At 42.7% G+C, this 25,753-nt stretch overlaps 1 protein-coding gene across 2 annotated transcripts in view; it reads left to right on the top strand.

The window, feature by feature from the left end:
- The window catches only part of LOC138746515 (cytochrome P450 3A30-like), a 117,901-nt gene extending 94,469 nt beyond the window's left edge, over positions 1-23,432 (top strand). For both annotated transcript variants that reach the window (XM_069904740.1, XM_069904739.1), the window contains exons 7-13: positions 3,524-3,672; positions 6,803-6,930; positions 11,362-11,452; positions 14,587-14,747; positions 17,776-18,002; positions 21,270-21,432; positions 22,616-23,432. In XM_069904740.1, the coding sequence (XP_069760841.1) occupies positions 3,524-3,672; positions 6,803-6,930; positions 11,362-11,452; positions 14,587-14,747; positions 17,776-18,002; positions 21,270-21,432; positions 22,616-22,714 (1,018 nt within the window). In that variant the 3' untranslated portion in view covers positions 22,715-23,432. The remainder of the gene's footprint in view (positions 1-3,523; positions 3,673-6,802; positions 6,931-11,361; positions 11,453-14,586; positions 14,748-17,775; positions 18,003-21,269; positions 21,433-22,615) is intronic.
- The last annotated feature ends 2,321 nt before the right edge of the window (positions 23,433-25,753 follow it).

The following is a 25,753-nucleotide window of genomic DNA, read 5'->3' as shown; positions in this document are numbered from 1 at the left end:
GTTCATGTTTATTTTCTGAGTGCATCCCTGAGATCCTTTTTCCTGGGGCCTGGCAGAATTTCTATTTAATGAAAAGAAGATAAATATACAAAAGAGACAAATGTAAAGAAGAAAGAAGAGAAAACAAACTGTAATATTCAATGACAAATAATGTGCAGGGTGAGAGTCCTTAAATGGGACCCTGGTTGAGTTTGTTGTTGAAGAGTCTGATGGTGGAGGGGTAGCAGCTGTTCCTGAACCTGGTGGTGCAAATCTTGTGGCACCTACATCCCTTTCCCGATGGGAGCAGCGAGAACAGAGCATCTCCCGGATGATGTGGATCCTTGATGATTATGCTGCTTTCTAACAGTAGGGTTCCCTATAGATTTGTTTCGATGTGGGGGGGGGGGTTTGCCTGTGATTAACTGGGCTGTGTCCACTACTTTTGCAGGGCTTTCCACCCAGAGGTATTGGTGTTCCCATAACAGGCTGTGATGCAGCTGATCACCACACTTTCCACTACACATTTGTAGGTTTGCCAAGGTTTTGGATGTCATACTCAGCCTCTGTGAACTTTTGAGAAAGTAGATAGGCTGATATGCGCTCTTCACGGTGACATTAGTATGTTGGATCCAGAAAAGGTCCTCCGAAATGATGACTCCCAGGAATTTAAATATGCTCACTCTCTCTCCCTCTCATGCCCCCAATAATCACTGGATCATACACCTTTAGACTTCCCCTCCTGAAGTCCACAATCAGCTCCTTAGTTTTGGTGACATCGAGTGTGAGGTTGTTATTGGTGCACCACTTGGCCAGGTTTTCAAGCTCCCTCCTGTGTGCTGACTCATTGCCCCCTTTTATACAACCCACTACCGTCATCGGCAAATTTGTTGATGGTGTTATTGTCATACTGAACCACATAATCATAGGTGTAAAATGAGTCAAGCCAGGGAGCAAAGATTGCAGCCCTTTGGTTCTCCAATACTGATGGAGGTTGTGGAGGAGATATTCTTATAAAATTTCACTGATTGTGGACTTGATCTGAGGAAATCCAGGATCCAAATACACAGTGAAATATCGAGGCCCAGGACTCGTAGTCTGCTGATCAGTTTTGAGGGGATGATGATGTTGAATGCCAAGCTGTAGTCAATAAAAAGCATCCTGAAGTTTGCGTCGTTGCTGCTCTAGGGCTTTGTGTAGAGCCATTGAAAAGGCATCTTCCATAGATGCTGTAGTAAGCAAATTGGAACAGATCCATGTTGCCATTCAAACAGGAACTGATATGCCTCAGCACCAGCCCCTCAAAACCATACCTTCATCACTGTGGATGCGAATGCCATTGGTTGGCATTTATTTTGGCAGGTTACCACACTCTTCTTGGGCACAGGTACACTTGAGGCCTGTTTAAAACAGATGGGTACCACACTCTGCTGCATTGAGACCAAGAATGAAAAGCAATGGCCTACATTATAAATCGAATTGAATTTAGAGGGACAACATGGTAACAGGCACGAACCTGAGCCACCCAAGTACATCTATGTGACCAATTAACTTACTGACCCCGCTTGGAATGTGGGAAGAAACCTACGTAGTCGCAGGAAGAAGCACAAATTTCTTCCAGACAGCGGCGGATTCAAACCTGGGTCATTGGTGCTGAAAATTATCAGGACAAACTGAATATGTTATGCCTAGTTTATGTTCTTTTTCTTGACCCATACAACTTGAGGGCTGACCCAAACAGGGATTTACACATTTATGAAATCTTTTGATAGCATAATGATCCTTTAATTTGTCAGGGAGAGCAGAGCCATAGCCTAGTAAGAAAACCACTGTGAATCCAAAAGGGAAGATAACAAGATAAAGGAACAGAAGGAGGACGCTCAGCCCATCAAGTCTGCTCCGCCACTCTACCATGAGCTACACCATTCTCACATCTAGTTCCAATTTCTGGCCTTTTTCCCCCTTATCCCTTGATACCTTGACCAATCAGATATCTATATTTAAACTCCCATATAACCATATAACCACTTACAGCACAGAACAGGCCAGTTCGGCCCTACTAGTCCATGCCGTAGCAAATCCCCACCCTTCCAATAATTGGGCATGAAGTAGGTGGAGTTTTTGTGGAGGTGTCCAAGGATGCCAGCATAGGTCTTTCACCATTGCAGTGCATTGGGTTTGGATCACATACTCCGGCTTCAGGTGTATTAACAGGTCGAAGTTGTGGTGTGCAGCCGATGGTCAAACCTACCAGCTTCACACCTTCAGTCTTGATTCTCTTTTCCTTATTGTTTCTTCGGCAGTGGTTACAGAGGAATGTGAGCAAAATGAGGAATGGCAAGGTTCCTCTGGCCACCAGAAAACCAGGGCGTGGTAGTGAAGGCTGACTGTCTTGTGCAAGTTCTGTCTTCTTAAGGAAGAATTGGGGAGAGATTGGAGCCATAATCATCTCTCAATTGTACTCTTGATCAGAAAAATAAATCTCGCAAAGCGATTTATTGGTTCTCCTTGGGCTCAATGCTCTGCGCCTCCCAATTCCCCTGAAGCAAATCCTCCCAGTGCGGTCGAGTGGTCTGGCATCGCCTCCAGATCGCATTCTGCAACCTCACTCATCAAGAAAATGAAAGCAGTTCCACTTCAGGGCGAGTAACTCCCCCGGGGATCAGGTCACCACAGCTATATGTGGCAATGAATTCCACATTGTTGGGCACTACCCGTTTCCCCAATAATCACAAGGACAAAGACTGAGGGAACGATAGGCTTCATTGAACATAAGACTTGAGCTGGCCCGGATCCAGGCTGGGGAAGTGCAGAGAAGGGAGAGGTGGCTCGACGTTTATGGTCTGGGTCACAGGGGAGAGTGTCATCAGGGGGTGGGCCAGCCCAAGCCTTTACCAGCCAACAAGTACATATAATCCATACCATTGCACACATATTCATGAGCCTCTGGCTAAAGAAACTTCTCCTCATCTCTGTTTCAAAAGGGTACCCTCCAATTCCATGATAGTGCCCTCTTGTTTAACCACCAAGGGAAACATCTTATTCACATCTAATCTGTCCAATCCTTTCAGCCTTCAGAATGTTTTTATGAGATCCCCCTCTCATTCTTCTATACTCCAATGAATACAGTCCGAGTCGATAAATCTCCTCATATGTTAGTCCTTGCATTCCAGGAATCCTAGTAAATCTTTGAGCTCTCTCCAATATTGGTACATTCCTTCTAAGTGCACTCAAAATGATGTCTCACCAGTGCTCCATTGAGCCTCATTGACACCTCCTTACACTATTCCTCTTGAAATGAATGCCAACATAGTACTCACTTTCTTTACTGCCAATCCAACCTGCTACTCTAAGGAATGGCATTACCCTGAAAGTTGTGAGTCCATGTCTACCTTGAAACAAGAGGATATAAATGTATAGAGATGCATTTGAATAAAAGCTAATGTGGATCAATGGAACAAATAGGTTAAATCATGTGGTAAGGTATTTCTTTCTCAGTTGTTATTATCAAACAGCTATTAACAGCTTTCTTCTCTTCTACCAGTTTCTTTGGCTCGTACAGTATGGATGGAGTTGTTAGTACCTCATTTAGCGTTGACATCAACTCTATCAACAACCCAAAGGACCAATTTGTCATCAATGGGAAGATAATAGGAGAATTTTCCTTTTTTAATCCTGCGTTAATTTTAATTTGTAAGTGATTCAAAGTATTTACTTTATTTAAGAGAAATTAAGGTTTTCTTTTGAGCGACTAGGCATCTCTGCTTTTAGTTGCCGGTTCCTGAATGCTCTGTTACACCTTCTGGAATTTCTATAGATTAGTGAATGAAGTATTTTTGAACTCTGGGGTAAACCCAGTTCTGTACCTTTTGTGGAGGCCAATGTCACTGGACAACAATTTGTTTCAAAAGGTTGCTTCTTGAAAACAAATCGGGGATTATGTAGACAACTTCAAACTGAACACAGGGATAAATTCAAATTTGCTGTATCATGTAGGAAATTGGAGAAACATTAAATTAACTTTTATTGACTTCAGCAGTCCTAAAAACATTTTGCGGCTGATTTTCATTTTCACTCAGTATCTGATGCCTCTCATGTCAATGTCTAACAACAGTTTGCCATATTGATGGATTCCAGTTGCCCTGTTAACTGCTTTTCTGTGGTCACAATGCCCTGGTGAAACCTTTCACCATGTTCATCACTGACTGCATCAAGATCAGCTGGGAAAATGTCCAAGTGCCAATGCAGAAAATGCATTTTCAATGATATGTTACACTTTATGGTTTTGTATGCTTGAAGTAAACTTAAAATGTGACAGGAAATCACAAAAATAGGTTATATCTAAGAAATAAGAACAGGATAAGAACATTTTAAGGCAGCCCAAAATCCATAAAATCCATCCAGAAAGCAAAATCTTCGTTGTCCAGTGATATAGTTGCTTGTGTTGTTAAATCAAGTTCCTAATCACACTTACTTTCCAGCTTGATGTTGTCTCAATTGAAAAGCTAACTCCTTGATGAGGCTTGAAATGTGGGACTAGATTGATCAGAGCAGGAATACCTAAAGAACGTAATAACACCAGAAAGTCGAAACAGATGTTCGACACCTTTCTTCTCAAATTTACCCCCACTATTCCAAATTATTACAGTCCAAAGCCTCTGACCTCAATTCCTCTGATGTGCCCATTCTCAATTTTTCAAACATTTACCTTTCTCCAGCTTAACCATATCACATGATTTGGCCTCCTCTGGGAGCGAGAATTTTAGAGAGTTGCTACCCTTTCAACTCAATTTTAAATAAGTGACCCCTTATTTTGTAGCTCTGTCCCCTTGTTCATGACCCTCCCACAAAAGAAGACATCTGACCTGCTGAGTTTCTCCAACTCCATCAGGAGCTTGAAAATGAACAGAATGCTGTAAGAATTCAGCAGGTCAAGCAATATCTTCAACGTTCATGCATCCTGGGCTTACAGGGAACAGGACAGATTGCCAAAGTTTAGCAGATTGTAAGGGGTTGGAATAGAGAGACTAGTTAGTGTTAGGTGGAACCAGATGGTGGAAGAAGGATGGCAAAATGAAGCCATGTGGGTAAGGGGGAAGAGGCTCTATTCCTTGTATACCCATGATTGCACAGCCAAATTCAATGACCACCACCACCACCATTTTTGGCTGAATAACTGGAAATAATGAATCAGAAAATAGGACAGAGATCGAGAATCTGGTTGGATGGTGCCAAAATTTAAAAAATCTTGTTCTCAGCTTCGCCAAGACCAAGGAGCTGAATGATTGTTGATTTTAGGAAGGAGAGCCTGGGGGACCATGCACCTGTTTCTTTTTGACAGCTATCAAACTTTTGAGCATGAACCATAGACTGCTCAGACAGTACTAAAGAACTGTCTGCACTATGCAACTCTTCTCTTTTTGCCCTGGGATTACTGTGAATATTTATATCTGTGTTATGCATTTATTCTCTCTTTTAATTCTATTATGGTTTATCTTTACAAGAATCTTTTTGTCTGGGGCAAGTAAGAATTTCATCACATGTATACACCATACAATGTATATGACAATAATCTTATCACATCATCGAGATACAGAGGGAGGGGATGAGCAGGTGAGGGGAGAGATGAGCAAACCAGGTGGTTAGGTGCATTCTCCCTCTATTAAAGAAGAATTAATAGATTTATTATTTTCTAATGAAGGATGTGAACTCACACTTCCTGAAATCAAACTCCATTTGGCAGGTTTTAGCTCACTCACTCACACATTCTTTCTCCCCGTCTCTATCAATAAAAGGACTAAAATTCTAAACTCTCTGGATGGGAGAGTTAGTGAGAAGGAATCAAAAAAGATTAAGACTGTGGAGAATTTTGGAGTGTGCTGGAGCGAGTTGTTGAAGTATGCACCTTAAGAATTTACCTAGAAAACGGTGAGATTTGGAAGTGGAAGTGGATATCTATCTTATGAAGAAATCAAGGTAGTTGATTTGGTCTTGGATTGGTCTAGGAGAACATGGCTAATTGGCTTCTTCCTATACTTTCAGTATGGTTTATTAAGAGCAAGATGGATTAGAAATACCATCTGGAAGTACAAGCCATAGAAGTTTAGAATCTGCCCATTATAAAGTTAACTATCTGTAAACCAGAAGGGTGTGGGTTCAAGTTCCACTCTAAAGGTTTAAACAAGGCTGACTGGAAGAACACAATGCAGAGAAGTTGTGAAATCGAGGCTCCGCCTGCTCTCCTGAGAGAGTGAATAGTCTCGTTCTTTAGTCAGGAAATTGAAATGTTCTCTTGGGTACTTGGCCAGTCAATACTTATTGGAAATCAACCTCACAAGGGCATTTTTAAAAATCTCATGGCTGTTTATGGAATCTTGCTGTCTACTACATTCCTCAATTATTGTTGGAATTGCATTTCAACAATGTTTAATTGGCAGGGCAGCACCTTGGATCAGGGTCAATGTCACGGGAGGTAGGGGGCATTCACGGGCAGCACACAAAAATGCCACACGAACGGCAATTTGTGGTCCTCCCCCCTCCCCGGGTGGTTACCCTAATGCACCCTGATTAGATTTGTTCTGACGCCGACTCTGCTTGGAGTCTGCGAAAGATGCCACTGAATTCAAATCTTTCCAGTTTCTTCTCCTGCCCTACACCATTCTCCTATATCTCTTACCCATAATTAATTACTTACAGAACTTTGTTAGTTCCTGCTTAATCAACGTTTTGCTCCTCAATAACTCTTCACAATCTCTTCTGCACAATCCTGCATGAGCAAGATTTAACAGTCCTAATTTGGTGTGATTTTGCTTCTCTTTCACAGTGATATTTCCTATCTTAACTTCAGTCATGAGCAAACTTGAATTCAGCTTCTTCCCAAAAGCTGTGAGTGACTTTTTCATGAGGAACTTGGAAAGTATCAAGAGAAAGAGGAAAGAAGGTAAACACAAAGTGAGTAGTAAATTAAACATTGATACTTCTTGCATTCCTGCAACTGATCTGCGTCTTTTCCCCTTCAACAGTTATCCTAAGTTCAGAACTGAGAAGGAGGTTACAGAGACAACATTGTTTGAGCAAAGAAGGAAGTTCAATGAGAAAATGGTGTTAATCTGCAGTTGCTTAAATTTGCAAAGGCACACATGTGATATAAAACCCGATTATGGCTGTAGTTGGCTGTCTGCTCTCACACCTTGTTATTTATTGAACGTCTCCACAAAGTTGCAGGAGGCTGTGGCAGTGGAGAAGACAGTGAGAAGTAATTGAGAGAAAAGGGAGAATAGAACCTTAAGTTGAGGATGAGAACTGTTCTTTCCCTATATGTCAAGCTACAACAGGAGTTAAAGAGCAAGTGAAGGTTCTTTTCAGAAATTGGGATCCATTTAGTAATAGTTTGTGGCTGCCGGTATTTAAAATACATCAAAATAAAGGCAGTGGGTTTGGATGGCAGTTAATGGATCTCAGGATCCTTGGAAAGAATGAAAATAGTCTTGTTTATTAGCTTAATTCAAAGGAATAGGTAAAGGTTTCAACATCCTTTAACTATTGTGATTTTGGATTGATCACAGCATTGATCCACTCGGATATAATGGGCCACCATTTTAAATGGAAGTGCCAATAAAAAAGTATTTAGTGAAAATATTCTAGATTTGAGAATTTTGTTCAAAGTTGTGACTATATGTGGGAAAAGTGCTTCTAAGAGATCTTGTGGGGAAGGAATAAGAAAATTGGAGGGCTTTTTAAGCACATTGAATTTCTTGCTCCTAAAGGTTGCTTAAAATGATCAAAAATGAAGAACCTGTAGCAGCCTGCGCCTCGGGCCAACACAGGACCTGGCTGTTGAAAGCGGCATCATTCCTTAGGCCACCGGCAAAGCGGTGAAACTGGCCGATCACCGCAAGTGGATAGTAGGGGGCCCAATCGGGGCCCAGGCATCTGAGGTAACCAATCGGTAGCCGGCCTGCTCAAGCCACGCCCCAGTGGTGACGTGGCTGGGCTGACTATAAAAGGCAGGACTGCCACTGAATAAAGTCAACGTTGAATACACTCTCCTGGAGATTCGAGCTACAGCCTTAGGGCGATAACCGAGAGCTATAACCTAGCAGTAGCCCTAGTGACCTCGTTACAAACCTTTAATTTATTCCAGACTTCCCAATGGGGAATGAGTGATTGTCTCCAAAATAGATTTCAGGTCAATTGTGAGATTATATGAGAACTTGCTTGAGCCAAAAAATACAGAGAACTTGATGATCAGTTGAAATTTCAATGTGAAACTTGAAAAATCTTTTCCACTCTTTGGTGGAAAAGTCGGTAATCTGGGAAGGGCGCTGTAGACCCCTATTATCCAGAATTCAAGCAACCTTAAACAACCCGCAAAAAAAATGGTAGAAAATAACTAGGTAAAAAATACAGAAGTTTAAAATTGGTAGATCACCAATCATATAAGCAACCTCAAGCAACTGGAAAACTCACTATATAAGACTGTTAAGATGAAGAATACCCTATCCGAATGGACAACCACTTTGAATGGTTTGTGAAATAAATATTTTTGAAAGGGAATTTAAATAGATGTTAGTAAGTGAGACAAACTAGATGGTTGCATTGACTTTGGTGCTTTGAACCACTGAATGGGCTTTGTGTTGTCAAAGGCTCTGGCTGAGAATTTCAGGATTCCTACTCAACCTTCACCAGAGTGGAATACCAGGGAGTGTGACCATTATGGATGATTCTCTTCAAATTATGAAGGATGGAGAAATTTCTGTTGTCACTGATATTGGGTCTCTTTGGCTGCAGGCGTTAAAATTGAAGTGCTCTTCATGTTCCAGATTGGGGAACAGGCAAATAATCTGGTGAAAGATTTTGAACTTGTAAAATTTGTCTTCGTTTCACTGTCACAGAAGGTTTGACTTCTAATGGTTGATTATCATTCTTTTTGGAGACTGTGTGGGCCATTTTGCTTTGAAAGAGATCTACAATTTTGACTGGGAAATGAAATGTCCTTAACACTCAACTTAGATTTAGAACTCCCTTGAAAATCCCATGAAATAGTATTTGCACAGCTGATAAGAATTTTCTTCAGATTATGGATTGAATTGATGTGGGTAATGCAGTTAATACGGCATACATGGACTTTCAAAACACATTTGATAAGATACCACATAATAACTGTTATAACATTGATGTTTATGGAAGAAAAGAAGCTTTGACACTAATTAACAGAAATCTGAATATCTTGTGAATGGATGTTGTTTGAACTGAAGAAGATAAATAGTGGTTTTTCCTGGAGATCTGCATTGGGCGTCTTGCTTTTTTAATCTATTTTAATGATGTAGTTGAGGATTTGGCCACAATTTCAAAATGATACAAAAATTGTCCTGGAGTCACTGAAGAAAGCATTTCACTGATGATACAGGAGCCTTGCCCCTGGAGATCAACAACTCGAATGCCAGGCTGTTGTTCATCGACCTCAGCTCGACATTTAATACTATAATTTCCTAGAGGCTGATGGAGAACTGTACCTCGCTGGGACTCAGCACACCCCTCTGTAATGGATTCTGCAATCCCAAAGTGAAAGAATACAGTCTGTCTGGGTCAGGAGCACCATTACGCTGAGCACAGGTGGATTGCCAGCTCACCCTCCCGGCCCACAACTGCATCAGCAGATCCAGCTCCAACAGTGCCTTCAAGTTTGCAGATGACACGGTAGTTGGCTTCATCAGCAACAACGATGAGTCGCACTCCAGAGAAGAGGTGGGAAATCTTGAGATATGATGCAAGATTAACAACCTGAGTCTCAACGTGGGCAAGACGAAGGAGATGATCATGGAGATCTGGAGAACCAGGGACAACCACCCTCCACTGCACATCAACAATTTGGTAGTGGAGAGAGTAAAGAACATCAAGTTCCTGGGAGTCCATTTAACAAGTGGCCTATCGCGCACACACATCTTCTCCTTTGTCAGTAAGGAGCAACAGCGACTGCACTTCCTAAGGAGACTGAAGCAGGCAAGGCTACTGGCCACCATTATTGTTAACCTTCTACAGGAGCTCTACTGAGAGCATCCTGGCTGGCTCCATCACAGCATGGTATGGCTGCTGTAGAGAATTGGATCACTGGTCAATCCACAAGGCTATAAGAGTGGCAGAAAGGATCACTGGGGTCTCACTTCACCCCCATCGACGTGATCTAATGAGATCATTGTCAGAAGAGGGCAAATTCGATGATGTTCCATACCACACAGTATCTTTCAGGTACTCCCATCAGGAAAGAGACACAGGAGGTATCACAACCACCACCACTAGGCTGAGAAACAGCTTCTTCCCACTGTCAATAGACAACAGACAATAGACAATAGGATCTGGAGTAGGCCCGTCAAGCCAGCACCGCCATTTTACAGATCATGGCTGATCACTACCCTCAGTACCCCTTTCCAGCCTTATCCCCATAACCCTGAACTCCTTTGCCCACTAGAGGCTTATCTAACTCTCTTTTGAACATAATCTGCCTCCACCACCCTCTGAGGCAGAGCATTCCACAGATTCACACTTCTCTGGGTAAAAAAAATGTTTTCTCCTCTCCGTCCTAAGGGGCCCACCTTGTATTCTTAAACTATGCCCTCTCGTCCTCGTCTCCCCCATCATTGGGAACAAGTAATCCGACTTCACCCCTGTCTGTCCCCCTGATAATTTTGTATACCTCAATCATGTCCCCCCCTCATCCTTCTAAACTCCATCGGATACAAGTCCAGTTTTTCTAGCCTTTCAGCATATGTCAACCCCGCCGTCCCTGGAACTAACTTTGTAAATCTGCGCTGCACACCCTCTCTAGCTAGTATGTCCTTCCTCAAAATTGGAGACCAGAACTGGACGCAATACTCCAGATGGGGTCTCACCAGGGCCCTGTACAACTGCCGAAGGGCGTCTCTGTTCCTATACTCCAATCCCCTCTTTATGAAGGACGAAAGGAACTGCTTACATGAACCATCCAAACAATACTAAACAATATTTATTTATTTATGATGTATGTGTATTTGTCCTGCCTATGTATTGTCTGTCTGCATTTATGTATTGCCTGATAGTATGCACGCTGTTTCGTCGGGTTGCACTTGATAATACACTTGAACTTAAACTTGTAAAGAGTGAAGAGGATGGATTGATAGGTGGAGCCTGGAATCTAGAATTGGGTATATCGGGAGACGGGATGGGCCAAGGGCCATCATAACATGCTGTAAATATTCTATGACATAGATGGGAAAGATCACATTGGTCTTTCTGAAATTACTGTTTGGATTAGATTCTGATCGTGGTCCTGCTGGAGACAATAGATTCTGTTTCTCCTTTCATGCTTTGGGTTGAGTTTTAAATTTTTTAAATTTTAATTGTTAGGATCGGGTGGATTTTCTGCAACTCATGATTGATTCTCAAGAATCCAGTATGAAAAGAAAGCAGAACGATGGCAACGACCCAACATGCAAAGGTAACCTTGGTCATTGTTTGCCTTCTATTTCTGAAGTTGATGCTTCCTATTATGTCCTTTGATAACTTGAACAGTTCAAATTCCTTTAGAATGGATGGTATGAGAACAATGGAGGAGCTGATATCTCTGCTGGGGATGGTCCCTTTATCAGTAGAAGTCATGTGACCTGTAGTCTCGGGTCTGAGTTGGCAGCAGTAGTGTCATTAAAGTTGGTGTCACCCAATGTGGCAATTCATGGTGTCACCCCCTCTCCCCACCCTTCTCCATGGACCTCCTCCCATATCAGTCCATACAGAATCCTTGGTAAATTTTTTGTACTGATGTTACTTGCAAATTGCAATTCACATATATCACTGAATGTAATGGCAATAGAAGAGGTACAAGGATTGCTTAAAGAAATCTCTTGGTGCCTGCCACATTGACCCCCGCCAGTGGGCTGATCTTGCCTCCAACTGTGCATCTTGGCGCCTCACAGTTCGGCGGGCAGCAACCTCCTTTGAAGAAGACCGCAGAGCTCACCTCACTGACAAAAGACAAAGGAGGAAAAACCCAACACCCAGCCAACCAATTTTCCCTTGCAACCGTGCCTGCCTGTCCCGCATCGGACTTGTCAGTCACCAACGAGCCTGCAGCAGACGTGGACATTTACCCCTCCATAAATCTTCGTCCGCGAAGCCAAGCCAAAGAAGAAAGAATGGCAATAGTAGTGAGTTAAATAACTATCAAAATTAAAATTACAATGTCATATAGCATAATGTGATAAATATAGCTGTAAATTGCTTAAATATAATATTTCTTAGATTATATGAATACTAGCCACAAAATTGTTTTGTAAAATCTTTCTACATTGAACTACATTATTAGTAACTGAGCGGAACCTTTTTTGATTTTTCTCCATCTTTTAGTTTCATTAATTATTACTTCATTCTCAGAAACGTTATTGATCTAGGTTCACAAATACTAATTCCCACAATATGGAGGCTAAAATACCAGAAAATTTGACAAAAGCAGTGGTTGTAAAAATACCAGCAGCAACAAAAACAACAGCGCTTGCTTGCCGCGCGTCCAGACGAAACCACATGATTTGAAATGTCACTGTAATTGGGTAATAACAATAGCGCATTAGAAGGTTCAAGAAGTAAATTAGCATTGAGTTTTAGACTTGTAGGTATATTGATACGTGTCCAGTTTTGCTAATGAATTTTTTTTGTGGTTATAACTAACTGCAGAGATATTTTTATAAAAAATAATACATTTCTGCTGAAACACTGCTGAAATTTTTTATAGTCAGTCATTTTGGTGTCCCCCCCCCCCCCCCCCCGATGGTGCCACCAGGTGTGGCCCATACACCCTGTACCTCCTGCCCATTACGCCAGTGGTTTGCAGAGTATAAAGGTTAAAATCTTGTGCGTTTACTTTAATTAGTTATAATGACTTTCCCTTTAAGAAATATTGTTATCTGTAGGTAACCAATAGTTACTACAATGTCATATATTGTAATATCCGTGCAGATTCGGAGCTTACGATTCAGTTCTCAGAAAGCAAGGAGATGTAATCTCTCAAAATATCTTTCTTTGAATTCGTAGTCTTAGGATCATCTTCTCATCATTTTATCAGCTTTATATCGTTATGTAACCAAATGCTTTGTTTACTCAGAGTCATAAAAATCAATGCAAGGTTATGCAAAAAGTTTATGTCAATGAATTAAAGCTGCAACTATGAAGTTTGGCTTATTGGAGTGATAAGATTGTAATTCAGAATATCAAGACTTACATTTCTTAGAAGTGTGATACGTTTTGAAATTGAAAATTATTAGAAAATGGAAAGTGTTATCTAGACAAGAGAGACAATGCTTGTAGGACTGGAATTCCAATGAGGAGTATCGGCATATAAACCATGTTGATTGTCCTTTTAATACTTTGATCATATAAGACCAGAAAATGTGATTTCCCTAGCACTGGAATGCTGGGAACGCTAATTTCACATACAGAACATTAGTTTGTCATTTCTTTCAAGACTATTCCATCCATTATTATCAAGAGGATATGCCTTGAAGTTCTATTCTCCTGATAACTATGCATTAGATGGACTTGGCCATAGGTGCCAGATGCTGCTAGGGTCCTATGCTGCAACTGCCATTTTCAGCCAAGGATTGAGGTCTTGATTGGACATGTAAATGCCTGTAGCAATGTAGTTCTTTTTGAAACAATTTGGAATTTTGGTGCATGTGTACATTGTACCAAGTATATGACAATAAATGCATTATCAAGCAGCACACAAAGTGCTGGAGGGTCTCAGTGGGTCAGGCAGTATTCATGGAAGGCAATAAATAGCCAAAATTTTGGGAATGATGAAGGGTTTTACTCTGAAATGTTGACTATCTGTTGCCTTCCATGAATGTTGCCTGACCTGCTGAGTTCCTCCAGCATCTTGTGAATTGATTCAGTTTTTCCAGCATAAGAAAAATCTTAAAGATCTCATTATCACTACATCTTTCCTAAGGCGAAGGTAAGGCAACTGGCAATCATAAGTGAGATGGTCCTCTGCTGTGGGCGATGGCAATTATGGGGAATATGCACTTGAAGGCTTGGGTGGAAGAGAATGGTACGGAATGTTGAGATATGAAGTCTGGAGTAAATAACTGAATGGGGGTGGGAGAAAAGGTGAGCACAATGGTTGGATTAAAAGGTGATGGTTACAGGCATTTCAGGATGAGGCCCAACAACAGTCGGGACATGTGGAGAGGGGTCTGACTGAAGAATGTCATGGGGACTACAGCTTGGGGATTTGGGACAACAACTTGGATGGTCAATACAGCATGGATTCGGTCTCCCAAGGATAAAGGTAAGTTAGGCATCCAACTTGGAACTGCTGCAAAGGTGACTGTCATTTGTTTAAGGACTTCTGAACAATGGGCTCCCCGAGAAAAATATGATCCAAGCTCCCCTGCAATGTTTTAAAAGGAAATGGTTGTTGCCTCATCTGGGATGAGGGTTGAAAATTTGATGCTGAGAAAAAAAACCCTTAAAGTAACCAAAGTTTTAGAAAGTATTTGCATTTAAAACCTATTATTTTACATTCTGTTTCAAAATTAACTATGCAGTATTAATTCTAGCTCTTTACCTTCTCTGCAGCTCTGACTGACTCAGAGATTCTGTCACAGGGAATTACTTTTATTTTTGCTGGTTATGAGACCACCAGCAACACACTTTTATACATGGCGCATAATTTGGCCATGCATCCAGACGTGCAGAAAAAATTGCAGCAGGAAATCGACACGGCTTTTCCCAACAAAGTGAGTTCTTGAGAAAGTTTTTAAAAAAAATAGTATCTTTTTTCTTTACACGAGGTTCCACAGGTCTTCGTGGTCATTGAGTTTTAACATTTTGGAAATGGAGCTAACAGTATCGAGTCATAAAACTGGGAAATAGGTCCTTCAGCTCAACTTGCATACGCTGACCAAAACGTCCCACCCATGCTAATCCCACCTGCCTGCATTTGGCCCATATCCCTTGAAACAAAACCTATCCATGTAACTGTCCAAATTTCTGTGAAACGCTGCCAACGTTTTAAGTATTTGCCTCAACCACCTTCTCCAACAGCCAGTTCCATTCTCGTCACACTCTGTGTGTAAAGAAAAAAGATACCTATCACTTTCCTATTCAACCTCTTCCCCTCATGTTAACCTGATCTGTTTTTGTACACCTCGATGAGAACACTCCACATCCTCCTGGACTCCAAGGAATAAAGCCCGGGCCTTCTAAAACTCTTCCCATAGCTCAGGCCCCCACGTTCTGCCTACATCCTTGAAAATCTTCTCTGCGCCATCTCCACCTCGACAACTTTTTCCCTTCAGCATGGTGATCAAAACTGAACAGAATACTCAAAATGGGGGCTCACCAATGCTTACATAACCTTGTAATATAACCTTAAAGTTCTATGCTCATTACTCTGACAGATGAAGGCTTTTTAACCACCCCATCTGAGATAGTACAGATTCTATCACCAATGTATACATGGACAGATGGTAGTGTCGGATGACTGTGATTGGCTGAGAGTGTAGCCACATCTACTGGCAGGTCTTAAAGGATTGCTTCTGGACTGGTCGACCTACTTGTGATATCCTTCAGTCTTTTAGTTAATAAAAGCCTTGGTTTGGATCAACAAGTCTTTGGTTCTTTCAACGTGCACTACACCAGTAACCTGTAACGCCAGGTATTATGTAACTGTACTCCTAGAGTCCTCTGCTTTACAAAGCTCCTCAGATCTTTACTATTCACAATGAGGGTCCCTCCCATTTAGACCTCCTAAACTGCAACACCTCACATATCTCTAATAAATTCCATCACATAAGGAATATAAGAGCAGGAGTATGTTAATGAACCTCCTTCCCTTCCCCTTTCCAGTTCTCCTCCCTCTCTTCCTCCTCCCTTCACCCTCCTCCCCTTGATCGCTGCTAATTCCTCCCTCCCTTCCTGCCTTTGCAAAAACCCATTTCCTCCCCCTCCCCTCCCCACTCTTTTGTTTGGATGCCTGCTGACATTTTTCCACACCTTGATGAAGGGCTCAAGCCCGAAACACCAGTTATTTATTTTTACCGTTGCTACATAAAGAACACTGCTTGACCTGACGAATTTCTCCAGCTTTGTGTTTTTCCTGCAACAATGATGTCTGTAGTTACCTCTAGCCTATGAGCCTATCAGTGAGGTTATCAGTGATCCACTCTTGGTCAACACCCTTTCCCATTTACTCAACATGCCCCTTCTTTCCTTGTAGCTCAAATGTTTGTCAATTTCCAACTTGAATCTGTTCAATAACACCATCTCCATAGCTCTTTGGGAGAGATTTAAAAGATTTCTGGCTGTCTCAGGGAAGAAATTCCTCCCTCCCTTCTCCCCTTTAACACTTCCATCCTTGTCTTGCTCTGTTTTCAATGTGTGACCTCATTCATCTGTGACAGTGGTCCTGATTTTAGATGGCCGCATGAGTAAAAACATCATCACAGTATCCCACCTCCCCTGCCCACATACCAGAATCTTGAGAAACATAAAAATTGCAGAACGAACAAAGAGATGCTGGAGGGGTTCGATGAGTTGGGTTGCATCTAAGGAGAGAAATGGTCAATCAACATTTCAGATCAGGACTCTTTATCAAGACAGAGGGTTCAATTTGACCCTCTGAGCTCTTCCAGCAGTTTATTCTTTGCTTTCTTCATAAACAGACCTTCTAGGGGAGAAAATTGTGAAGGTTAACATGTCGCATATTATCGTTGCTGTCACATCTGCTCCCAGGATGAGGTCTTCCATTCCAGAACATCCAAGATGCATTCCAAGCCTACATCTCCTCCATTTCCCACACATCTGCCCTGTCTCCCTCCACCCAAGACAGAATTACCCTTGTCCTCACCTACTACCTCACCAGCATCCATCAAATATATTACGCTCCACAATTTCTGCTGCTGCAGCACCATCACACCACCAGACCCCTCTCCTTTACAAAAGGACAGCTCTCTCCATGACTCCATTATGCTCTCATCCCTTCTCACTAATCACCCCATTGGCATCTACCCTTGCGCCAACACCTCCTCCCTCACTGCCCCAAACAGTCCTTCTGCATGAAGTAACAGTTCACTTGAGAATCTGTAGGGGTTATCTACTATGCCTGGTGCTAACAGAGACCAGGAGATCATTTCATTGAGCAATGGCAGGGATAGATCCCATTGGCCAACCATTTCAGTTCCACACCCACTTCCCACACCGACATGTCTGTCCACAACCTTGTACCACCAAACTGAGGCCACCTGCAAATTGGAGGAATGGCATCTAGTGTTCCATCTGGACACTCTTCAACCAGATGGTATTGACATCAGTTTCTCTGGTTTCTCTTGGACCACTCCCCTGTCTCCCTCTCTTCCCATCCCTCTGTCTCCTTTCTTCCAGCTCTCCTCCCCCTTACTTTGCCATTCAGAGAGCTACCCTTTCCCCTCATCATTTCTTAGCTTTTTTCCTCTTCTGCCCTCACACCTAAGACCTCCTACCTATTAGCTTCTTTCCTCTTCCCCCTACCTTTTTGCTCATGCCTTGATGAAGGGCTCAGACTCAAAATTCTGATTATGTACCTTTGCTTCCTATGTACGCTGCGCGTCCTACTGAAGTTCTCTTGCATTTTTGTGCTTTGTAGTACAATCATAGCATCTGCAGACCCTCCTGTTTAAAAGTATTTTCCTACTCTATGACAAATATTTTAACTTTCTGCATTGCTGGCATCAATCAGCACCCATCCATACTCCTATCCCATGGTTAACAGTGTTTTTCTGTTTGAAGGCTCCTATCACTTATGATGATGTCATGCAATTGGAGTACTTGGAAATGGTGATATCTGAAACACTGCGGTTATATCCTCCTGCACCTCGCTTGGAAAGAGTCTGCAAGGAAGATGTCATACTCAATGGGGTGACCATTCCAAAGGACACAGTAGTTGTGGTTCCTGCTTATGTCTTGCACCGTGATCCAAAGTATTGGGCAGAACCTGAAGAGTTCAGACCTGAGAGGTACGTGTTACCAAGTCTCCGTGTTTTCTTCTTACCAATGTCACCAAGCCAATCCACCCCATTATATCACCACCAGACAGAGATAAAGAGGTGTCGGTGCCACAAGACCCACACCATAAGGTTCAGAAACAGCTGCTACCCCTCCACCATCAGACTCCTCAACAATAAAGTCAACTAGGAGCTCCTTTTGCACAGAGCTTGAAAGTCAGGTTTTATCTGCCTTTTGAGCTCTTGTGTAAAAAAAAAATTGAAGGCGGATTGGGTGGTCCAGACTTATACGTCTTCAATGCTCCAAGGAAATAGTCTCAGTGTTGGAGCATAGCACTGCTGGACATATCTAAAATGGTCAATCTGTGTTGCCAGGTCAAAATGGCAAGGGAAGATGACGTTGCAATGTTGGGTCCAGAAAAGTTTAATACTCAGCATCGAGTAGAGCAGTGGACACTACTAGGCGCATAGTGTACAAATGTCAGCACTGCCTGTGTTAATCAGATTCAGTGGGTCTGGACATAATGGTTTGCAATCACATGCTTTCATTAACACATAACAATTTGTAAAAGAGTGTGGGATAATGTTAACAGGAATAAAACATGCACCCACAATTTATAAAAGAGTATGGGAAAATGTTAAACAGTGCATAATTACTGCTCCTATATCTTATGGCTTTATAAAAGTTTGCTAAAGGGCTACTGAATACGATTAGCCTTATCCTGCCCTTGTTAACTGGCCAATTGAAGTTGGTGCATTAGTTCTGATTACATTTTGGTTACCTATCAATACAACAATAGAACATTTATAGACACTTAATACACTGGCACACATTTGTTGGCAGATAGCTACAGTTGCTGTATTTAAAACCATTCTGTAACCTTAATCTTGGCACCATAACAATTGTAGTTTTTAGGTTTGAATGTCTATCTGTGAAAATTGCTGAAATCAACGATTTATAAATTGCGCACGCGAACTTTATTCCCGTAACATTTTCCCACACTCCTTTATAAACTGCATGTTTTATTCCAGTTAACATTATCTCATGCTTTTCTATAATTGTGTGTTAATAAAAGCTGTGTGTCCAGACCCACCAAATCGGATTCTTTTCTCAACATGTCACACTAGGCAGTGACGCTGCTGTGCTACACGTCCCACCTCTTTTGCTCCAGTAAGCCGCTTGCTGTGTAAAAGGACTCACAGACTCGGCTTTTTTCTGTTCTGTGCGAATAAGCAAGCTGGCTTTCAGAGACAGGTCATGTATATGGCACAACTTTTCAGTGTAAAAGGGCTAGGGGCTCATTTAAGGACTCTTTAGTAGAATATTGATTTTTTAAAATTCTCTGTATTGTACAGTTTGTTTGCATTTCTTTATCTGTTTACATTTCTTTATTTGTTTGTGCACAGTTTTTTTTTGCATTACCAATATGTGGTAATTCTGTCTTGCCCTCAGGGTTGCATGTGATGTCATGTAGATCTCTTCTTCTCTTCTTTGGCTTGGCTTCGCGGACGAAGATTTATGGAGGGGGTAAAAGTCCACGTCAGCTGCAGGCTTGTTTGTGGCTGACAAGTCCGATGCGGGACAGGCAGACACGGTTGCAGCGGCTGCAGGGGAAAATTGGTTGGTTGGGGTTGGGTGTTGGGTTTTTCCTCCTTTGCCTTTTGTCAGTGAGGTGGGCTCTGCGGTCTTCTTCAAAGGAGGTTGCTGCCCACCGAACTGTGAGGCACCAAGATGCACAGTTTGAGGCGATATCAGCCCACTGGCGGTGGTCAATGTGGCAGGCACCAAGAGATTTCTTTAGGCAGTCCTTGTACCTTTTCTTTGGTGCACCTCTGACACGATGGCCAGTGGAGAGCTCGCCATAGAACACGATCTTGGGAAGGTGATGGTCCTCCATTCTGGAGACGTGACCCACCCAGCGCAGCTGGATCTTCAGCAGCGTGGACTCGATGCTGTCGACCTCTGCCATCTCGAGTACTTCGACGTTAGGGATGAAAGCGCTCCAATGGATGTTGAGGATGTTGAGGATCATGTAGATACTTTCACAATAAATCTGAAATCTAATCCCCAAAACCATACGTCAGTTTATGGCTTTTGCTGCCCTTCTACTCAAGTTCATTAGTAAAATTATTTAAAAGAGATGCCTGTTAAGGTAACCAAAGGCTTGGTCAAAAGGGTTTTTAAGCATTACCTTAAATTCATTGGAATTACTTTCTCTTCTGGTGGAATATGTAGTGCTGTGCCATTACTTAGCACTTTTGTCGGTCGTAACTGGGATGGATTTCAGGCGTTAATCTGTTAAATGAAACCCTGGCATTTTTCCCAGACCACTCTATTATCTTGAAGACACGTAGCCACCCTTTCAAATTTCATTTGATGCTGCTTTGAGGTTGATTCCCTGATGGCCCTGTGAATTAAAAAAAAGGTAGTAATGCTCTTTAGCACACCAGAAATTGGAAAGTGGCCAGTGAATTAAGCACCTGTTAGAACTTAAAGCATTTATTCCTGTAGATGGCCTCTTTTAATGTCCAGATAATGTCAGACTTAATTTAGGTATTTTTCAGTGGACCTTTGGGATTGAGGAAGACTTTTTTTTGGATTGAAATGCTGAGATAGTCACCATGCCTTAGGTTAAACAGGCATGTTTGAAAGGTCATGGAGGAGTGTAGCATGGATGTTGGTGTGTGGTCCTATTGTGTTGTCTGCCTCCAACAAAGAATCAAGGTTCTCAATCCTATTCCAAATGTTCCTCTCCACTCTGATCAAGTGCAGGCATGGAATTTTGGCTTGTCAATGAAGATGCCATGTTACATTTTTTTTCAATGTGGCTTTTAATTCATCTCTGTCCATCCAGCAAACATTTGCCATCAAGTACCTCAGAGTAGATTAGCTGCATCCCAAAACGGACGAGGTGACCCTCCCATCAGAGCCAACTGAGCACTGTCTGAAACTCTGCTGGAGATGTTAATCTGGAGATGGACACTGAAGTATTTGGAATCCCCGCTGAAGTTCTAAAATATTTAGAGGATCTACGGACACACATTTGTATCCTCCTCTTGCATCAAGATTTTCTTTAAATAAAAAGACATATTTGACTATGGTAACTTCATGGAAAGTTATCACAAGGGTCTTGGCAAAGCACAGTCAATCCCTGTGAAGCTGCACTGCAAAGTGGATCAGTAAATTAGGGAACGTCTCAGTGATTGTCAATTCAAAGCATTCTTCATCCATCTCTCCTAACCAATCTGACAATAATCTGTTTCTCTCCATATAATTAGATTCAGGAAAGAGGAAAGGGAGTCTCGGAATCCTTGCATCTTCTTGCCATTTGGGATGGGTCCTCGAAACTGCATTGGGATGCGATTTGCACAACTTTTGATGAAGATGGCAATTGCTTCAATCCTTCAGCACTTGACTATTGTACCATGTGATGAGACACAGGTGAGCATTCGGCAATAGAGGAATTGCATGAAAAAGTTATAGTGATTAAAAAGCACTTGCTGTTGTGATAGATTATGTTGTATTTTATATTGTATATAGATATGTTTTAAAGGAGGTAAATTGTGGCAATTTTTTTTTAAGTGTAGGTCACATACAAACACTTCAAAACAGATCTCATTCGAAATACTGGAGCTCTGCTCAAGCCAGGCAGGCCGGCAACAAGTGCCTTTGCAAAAACTTTGGGGAGTGCCAATAGAGACTACACAAATGGATTATTGTTTTGGAAAACAACAGATGAAAGAACTCAGAGGATTAGGTCTGGAGCCACAGGTTGTCTGAGTGCAGTTTGCTGTTCTAAGAGGGTCATGTGGTTTTGAGAGTAAAACAGGCTTTTCTCTGGGTGTGAGAGAGCATTCAGTTCTACAGTTCAGCAGCAGCAGCTGGGACTGGAACAGGACAAGCTGGCAAGCTTGTGGAAAACCCCCATTTTAGAAGACAGGTTGTGAGCTCTGACTTCAGCCTATATAAAGCCCTTGTGGTCCATACAAGAGGAGAGGACTGGCTGCCTAACATTTTACTTGAAATAAGAGAAACAAAAAGGAACTCTGTGGTGACCTGAAAGAAAGAGATTATCATCTGGAGATCCCTGAGGGGGAAAGTTTCTTCGGCAAGACACTGATGTGTCTGATTAGAAGGTATCAGTTTGTGTCCAGCTAAGAACAAATCTCTCTCTGAGAACCAGCAAAAACTTACCTGAGCAGTAACCATTTACCTATCAAGCACCCAAGCCTGGTGAAATTCATAAATGTTAAATTCTGTGCACAGTATAAGAATTGCCTGCAACCAGTGAACTTGGAGGAGTGAGAAGCAAGATTGGACTGTGAACTTTTCTGAACTTATACATGCACTTAGAACTAGAAGGTGGTTAAGTTAGGTTAGTTAAGTTAATAGTAATACGTTTTCATGTTTAAAAATAATTAAAACCAACTTTTGTTTAAGTAACCATTTGTCTTGGTGAATTTCTGTTGTTGCTGGGGTTTGGGGCCCTCTGGGCTCGTAACACTGTAATGGAAGGGAATTATGAAATAGTTGCTGACCAAAGGATACTGAGATGAAATTTAAGTCATTTGCCTCTCACCAAACTTCTCTGTTAATTTAATATTACCGTGCTGTTTTATTCCAGGCCTTCCCATTGGAAATTGATTTTAAAGGATCCATGCGTCCTAAAAATCCTATATTTCTGAAATTTGTGCCACGAAGAGATGCTGACGCAAAAGATTAAAAAAGAGTCCTAAGCAGTTTTGAAGATATTTTGCACCTTGGATATTTCAAACTATTAAAATTATGATCTTGAATAAATAAATATTTCAATTACACTTTTAGAAACGTATGCACATCGAATTAGTAAACAAAAATGCTGGAGAAACTCAACAGGCAAAGCAACATCTATAGGATGTAAAATCCAGCCAACTCTAGGAGTGTCAAAACTCAGGCAGACGCAGGAATAAAATGGTGGGGGGAGGGGGGGCGGGGAAGGACCAAGAGGTGGATTCAGATGGGAAAGCAGAAGAGAAAAATGATCAGGGGAGTGGGCAAAGGGCGAAGAAAGATGTCTCTTTGATAGGAGAAGGGGGTGGGAACTGGAGCAAGGAAGTCAGGCAAAGAGAGCGATCAAGGGAGGGGTTTAAATGGGAATTGGAAGTCCATGTTGATGTCATCTGGTTGGAGACTGCCAAGATAGAATATAAGGTGCTCTTTCTCCTTGTCATTATTTACAATCTTCGGTAGCGTTGAACTCACTTTAATTCCCCTCTTTTGGAAATAATTGAGCTGCAACATGAGGCTGTCATGTGTATCTGAGCTTTCAAAGATTATACCTGCTGGTTTTGTGAAACAGATCATTGATAAATATATTTCATGTTTATCCTTATGTATGGTTGGATTTGTGAACCTACCATCTTCTGACAATTTATCAAATAAAGCTTTCTACCTTCTGACAATTTGTCATATTAAGCCTCCTATCTTGCGACAATTTGTTAAGTAAAGCCTCTTCGTGAACTACAGTTGTCACCTCACCAAGCTAAAATGTGTGGCTGCGGGGGCTGTGGAAGCGCTGAGGGTGAATCTATGGACCCTCGGTGTCTCTGGGGGCGTGGAGAGGGGCTCTCTTTTGCTGCAAGTCTGACCATAAGAGGCGCTTAGGCAATTTCTGCCAGTGGCAAATCTGCCTTGCAGCAGGCAAAAAGAAATTTCGTGTAATATGATACTGTTTTATTACTATTGTAGCAAGGTTGCTATTGCTACAGCTAGGTTATAGCTCTCGGTTATAGTCCTCAGGCTGTGGCTCGAATCCATGGGAGAAGAAAGACACACACACCAGTAGAGTGTATTTGACACTGAGCTTATTCACTGGCAGCTCTGCCTTTTATAGTCAGCTTGACCGGGTCACCACCGGGGCGTGGCTTGAGCAGTCTGGCTGGTGATTGGGATCCCTGTGATCCACCAGTGGTGATTGGCCAGGGAAAGAGCGAATAGCATCCACCTTCATGGGTAACGGTCTGGCTCCACATTGGTCGATACGATGGCCCAGGAGGTCAATAGTCTCTCGTCAAAAACAGCACTTGGCCGGGTTGATGGTGAGGCTGAAATAGCTCAGCCTAGTGAATAATTGTTTTAAGTGGGTGGAGTGCTCGGTATGGCAGTAGCTGGCATTAAAATGTCATCAAGGTAGATGAAAGCAAAATGCAGATCATGGCACACTGCATCCATCATCCTCTGGAAAGTCTGAGTCATGTTTTTTTAACCTAAAGGGCATGCAGAGAAATTTAAACAATCCAAAGGGGGTTATTGTGGCAGTTTTTGGGATGTTTTGAGAATATCCGTGGTCCTTGCAGGTTCATGGTGAAGTCTTGGATATGGGGCATGGGATATCTGTCCAGTATGGAGGCCTCGTTGAGGTGGCGGTAGTCTCCACAGGGCCTCCAACCACCTGCTGCCTTGGGCCGCACAATGCTGAGTTCCTCCGTCTTTTTAAACTCGTCCCTGGCTAGGTTGAGTTTCTTGGGGGGGGGGAGAAGAGAAACTGGGCCCTGGCATGGAGGGGAGGGCCCTCTGTAATGATTTGATGCCTCACCCCATGTTTGGGTTCTGCCGAATGGAAGTGAGGCATGGTGACGGAGGGGTATTCTGCTAGGACCCGAGTGAATGCATTGTCACTGGTACTCACTGAGTGCAGGTGAGGGCTGTTGAGTTCAGTGCCCTTGACTGAGAGTGACTGAAATGTCCGGGCGTGTACCAGCCGGCACCCCTTAATATCTACCAGGAGTGAGTTGGCCTGCAGGAAATCTGCACCCAGTAATGGTTGTTGCATGGCCTCTACTATAAACTTCCAAGTGAATTGTCTGTTCCCGAAGTGTAGGAGAATGGTGTGGGTGCTGAATGTTCCGATGTTAGAGCCATTTGCCACTCGGAGCTCCCGGCCCACTTTACCGCAGGGGGTCTCCAAGCTGGTCGGGGGAATGACGCTGTATTGTGTCCAAGTGTCCACAAGAAACATCAACCCGACAGGGAGTCTTGAATGTGTAGCAGGCTATACAGTTGGATGGCCATCACAGCCATTAATAATGGCTGGCCTGGGTATTTCCCTGGAATGGGAAGGGGCAGGGGCATCAATGGGCCATGGACCCCACAGTCGGTGACAGAAACAGCAATGCTCACTGGTGGGGCATGGCTTTCGGGTAGTCAGTTGGTAGGTCAGACGGTCAGTCAGTGGTCTTCCTGGCCAGGCGCTGTTGACGTGGTGCTATCATCTGCTCGAGCAAAATGCAGGCATCCCTCTTCGCCACCGATAGCAGGTCTGCTTGGGCAGCCCCCTTCCCTGGGGTCATCGAATTCTTCTTCCTCTATAAGCAGCCTGATGTCCTCGGGCAGCCTCTCCAGGAAGATCCGCTGGAACAGCGGGCAAGAGGTGTGACCATCATTGAGAGTGGGCAAGTCGCTCATGAGGGCGGAAGGGGCCCTGTCCCCTAAACTGTTAATATGTAACCGGGCAGCACGCTCACGCTTTGAGAGCCCAAAAGTGCGGGTTAACGACTCGTGATGGCCACATACCTTCCTTGCACGTGAAGTTGCTGACCTCAGGGAATGTAGAGGAATATGCAGGTTGGAAAATTGTGAACTCCTCTTTGATTTCCCGGTGAACTGCTGAGAAGTGACCAAGGAGAACATCAAGAAGTTCTTTATCTTTAAAGGTACTCGGAAAGGAAGACAGAAGCAGATGGAACCGACCAACTCCAATCTGACCTGCAGAAACTCTCAAGAG

This window comes from Narcine bancroftii, chromosome 12 (assembly GCF_036971445.1).
Source record: "Narcine bancroftii isolate sNarBan1 chromosome 12, sNarBan1.hap1, whole genome shotgun sequence".
NCBI classification, from domain to species: domain Eukaryota; kingdom Metazoa; phylum Chordata; class Chondrichthyes; order Torpediniformes; family Narcinidae; genus Narcine; species Narcine bancroftii.
Note: the sequence above shows the minus strand (reverse complement) of the source record. Positions and strands in the feature narration are given on the sequence as shown.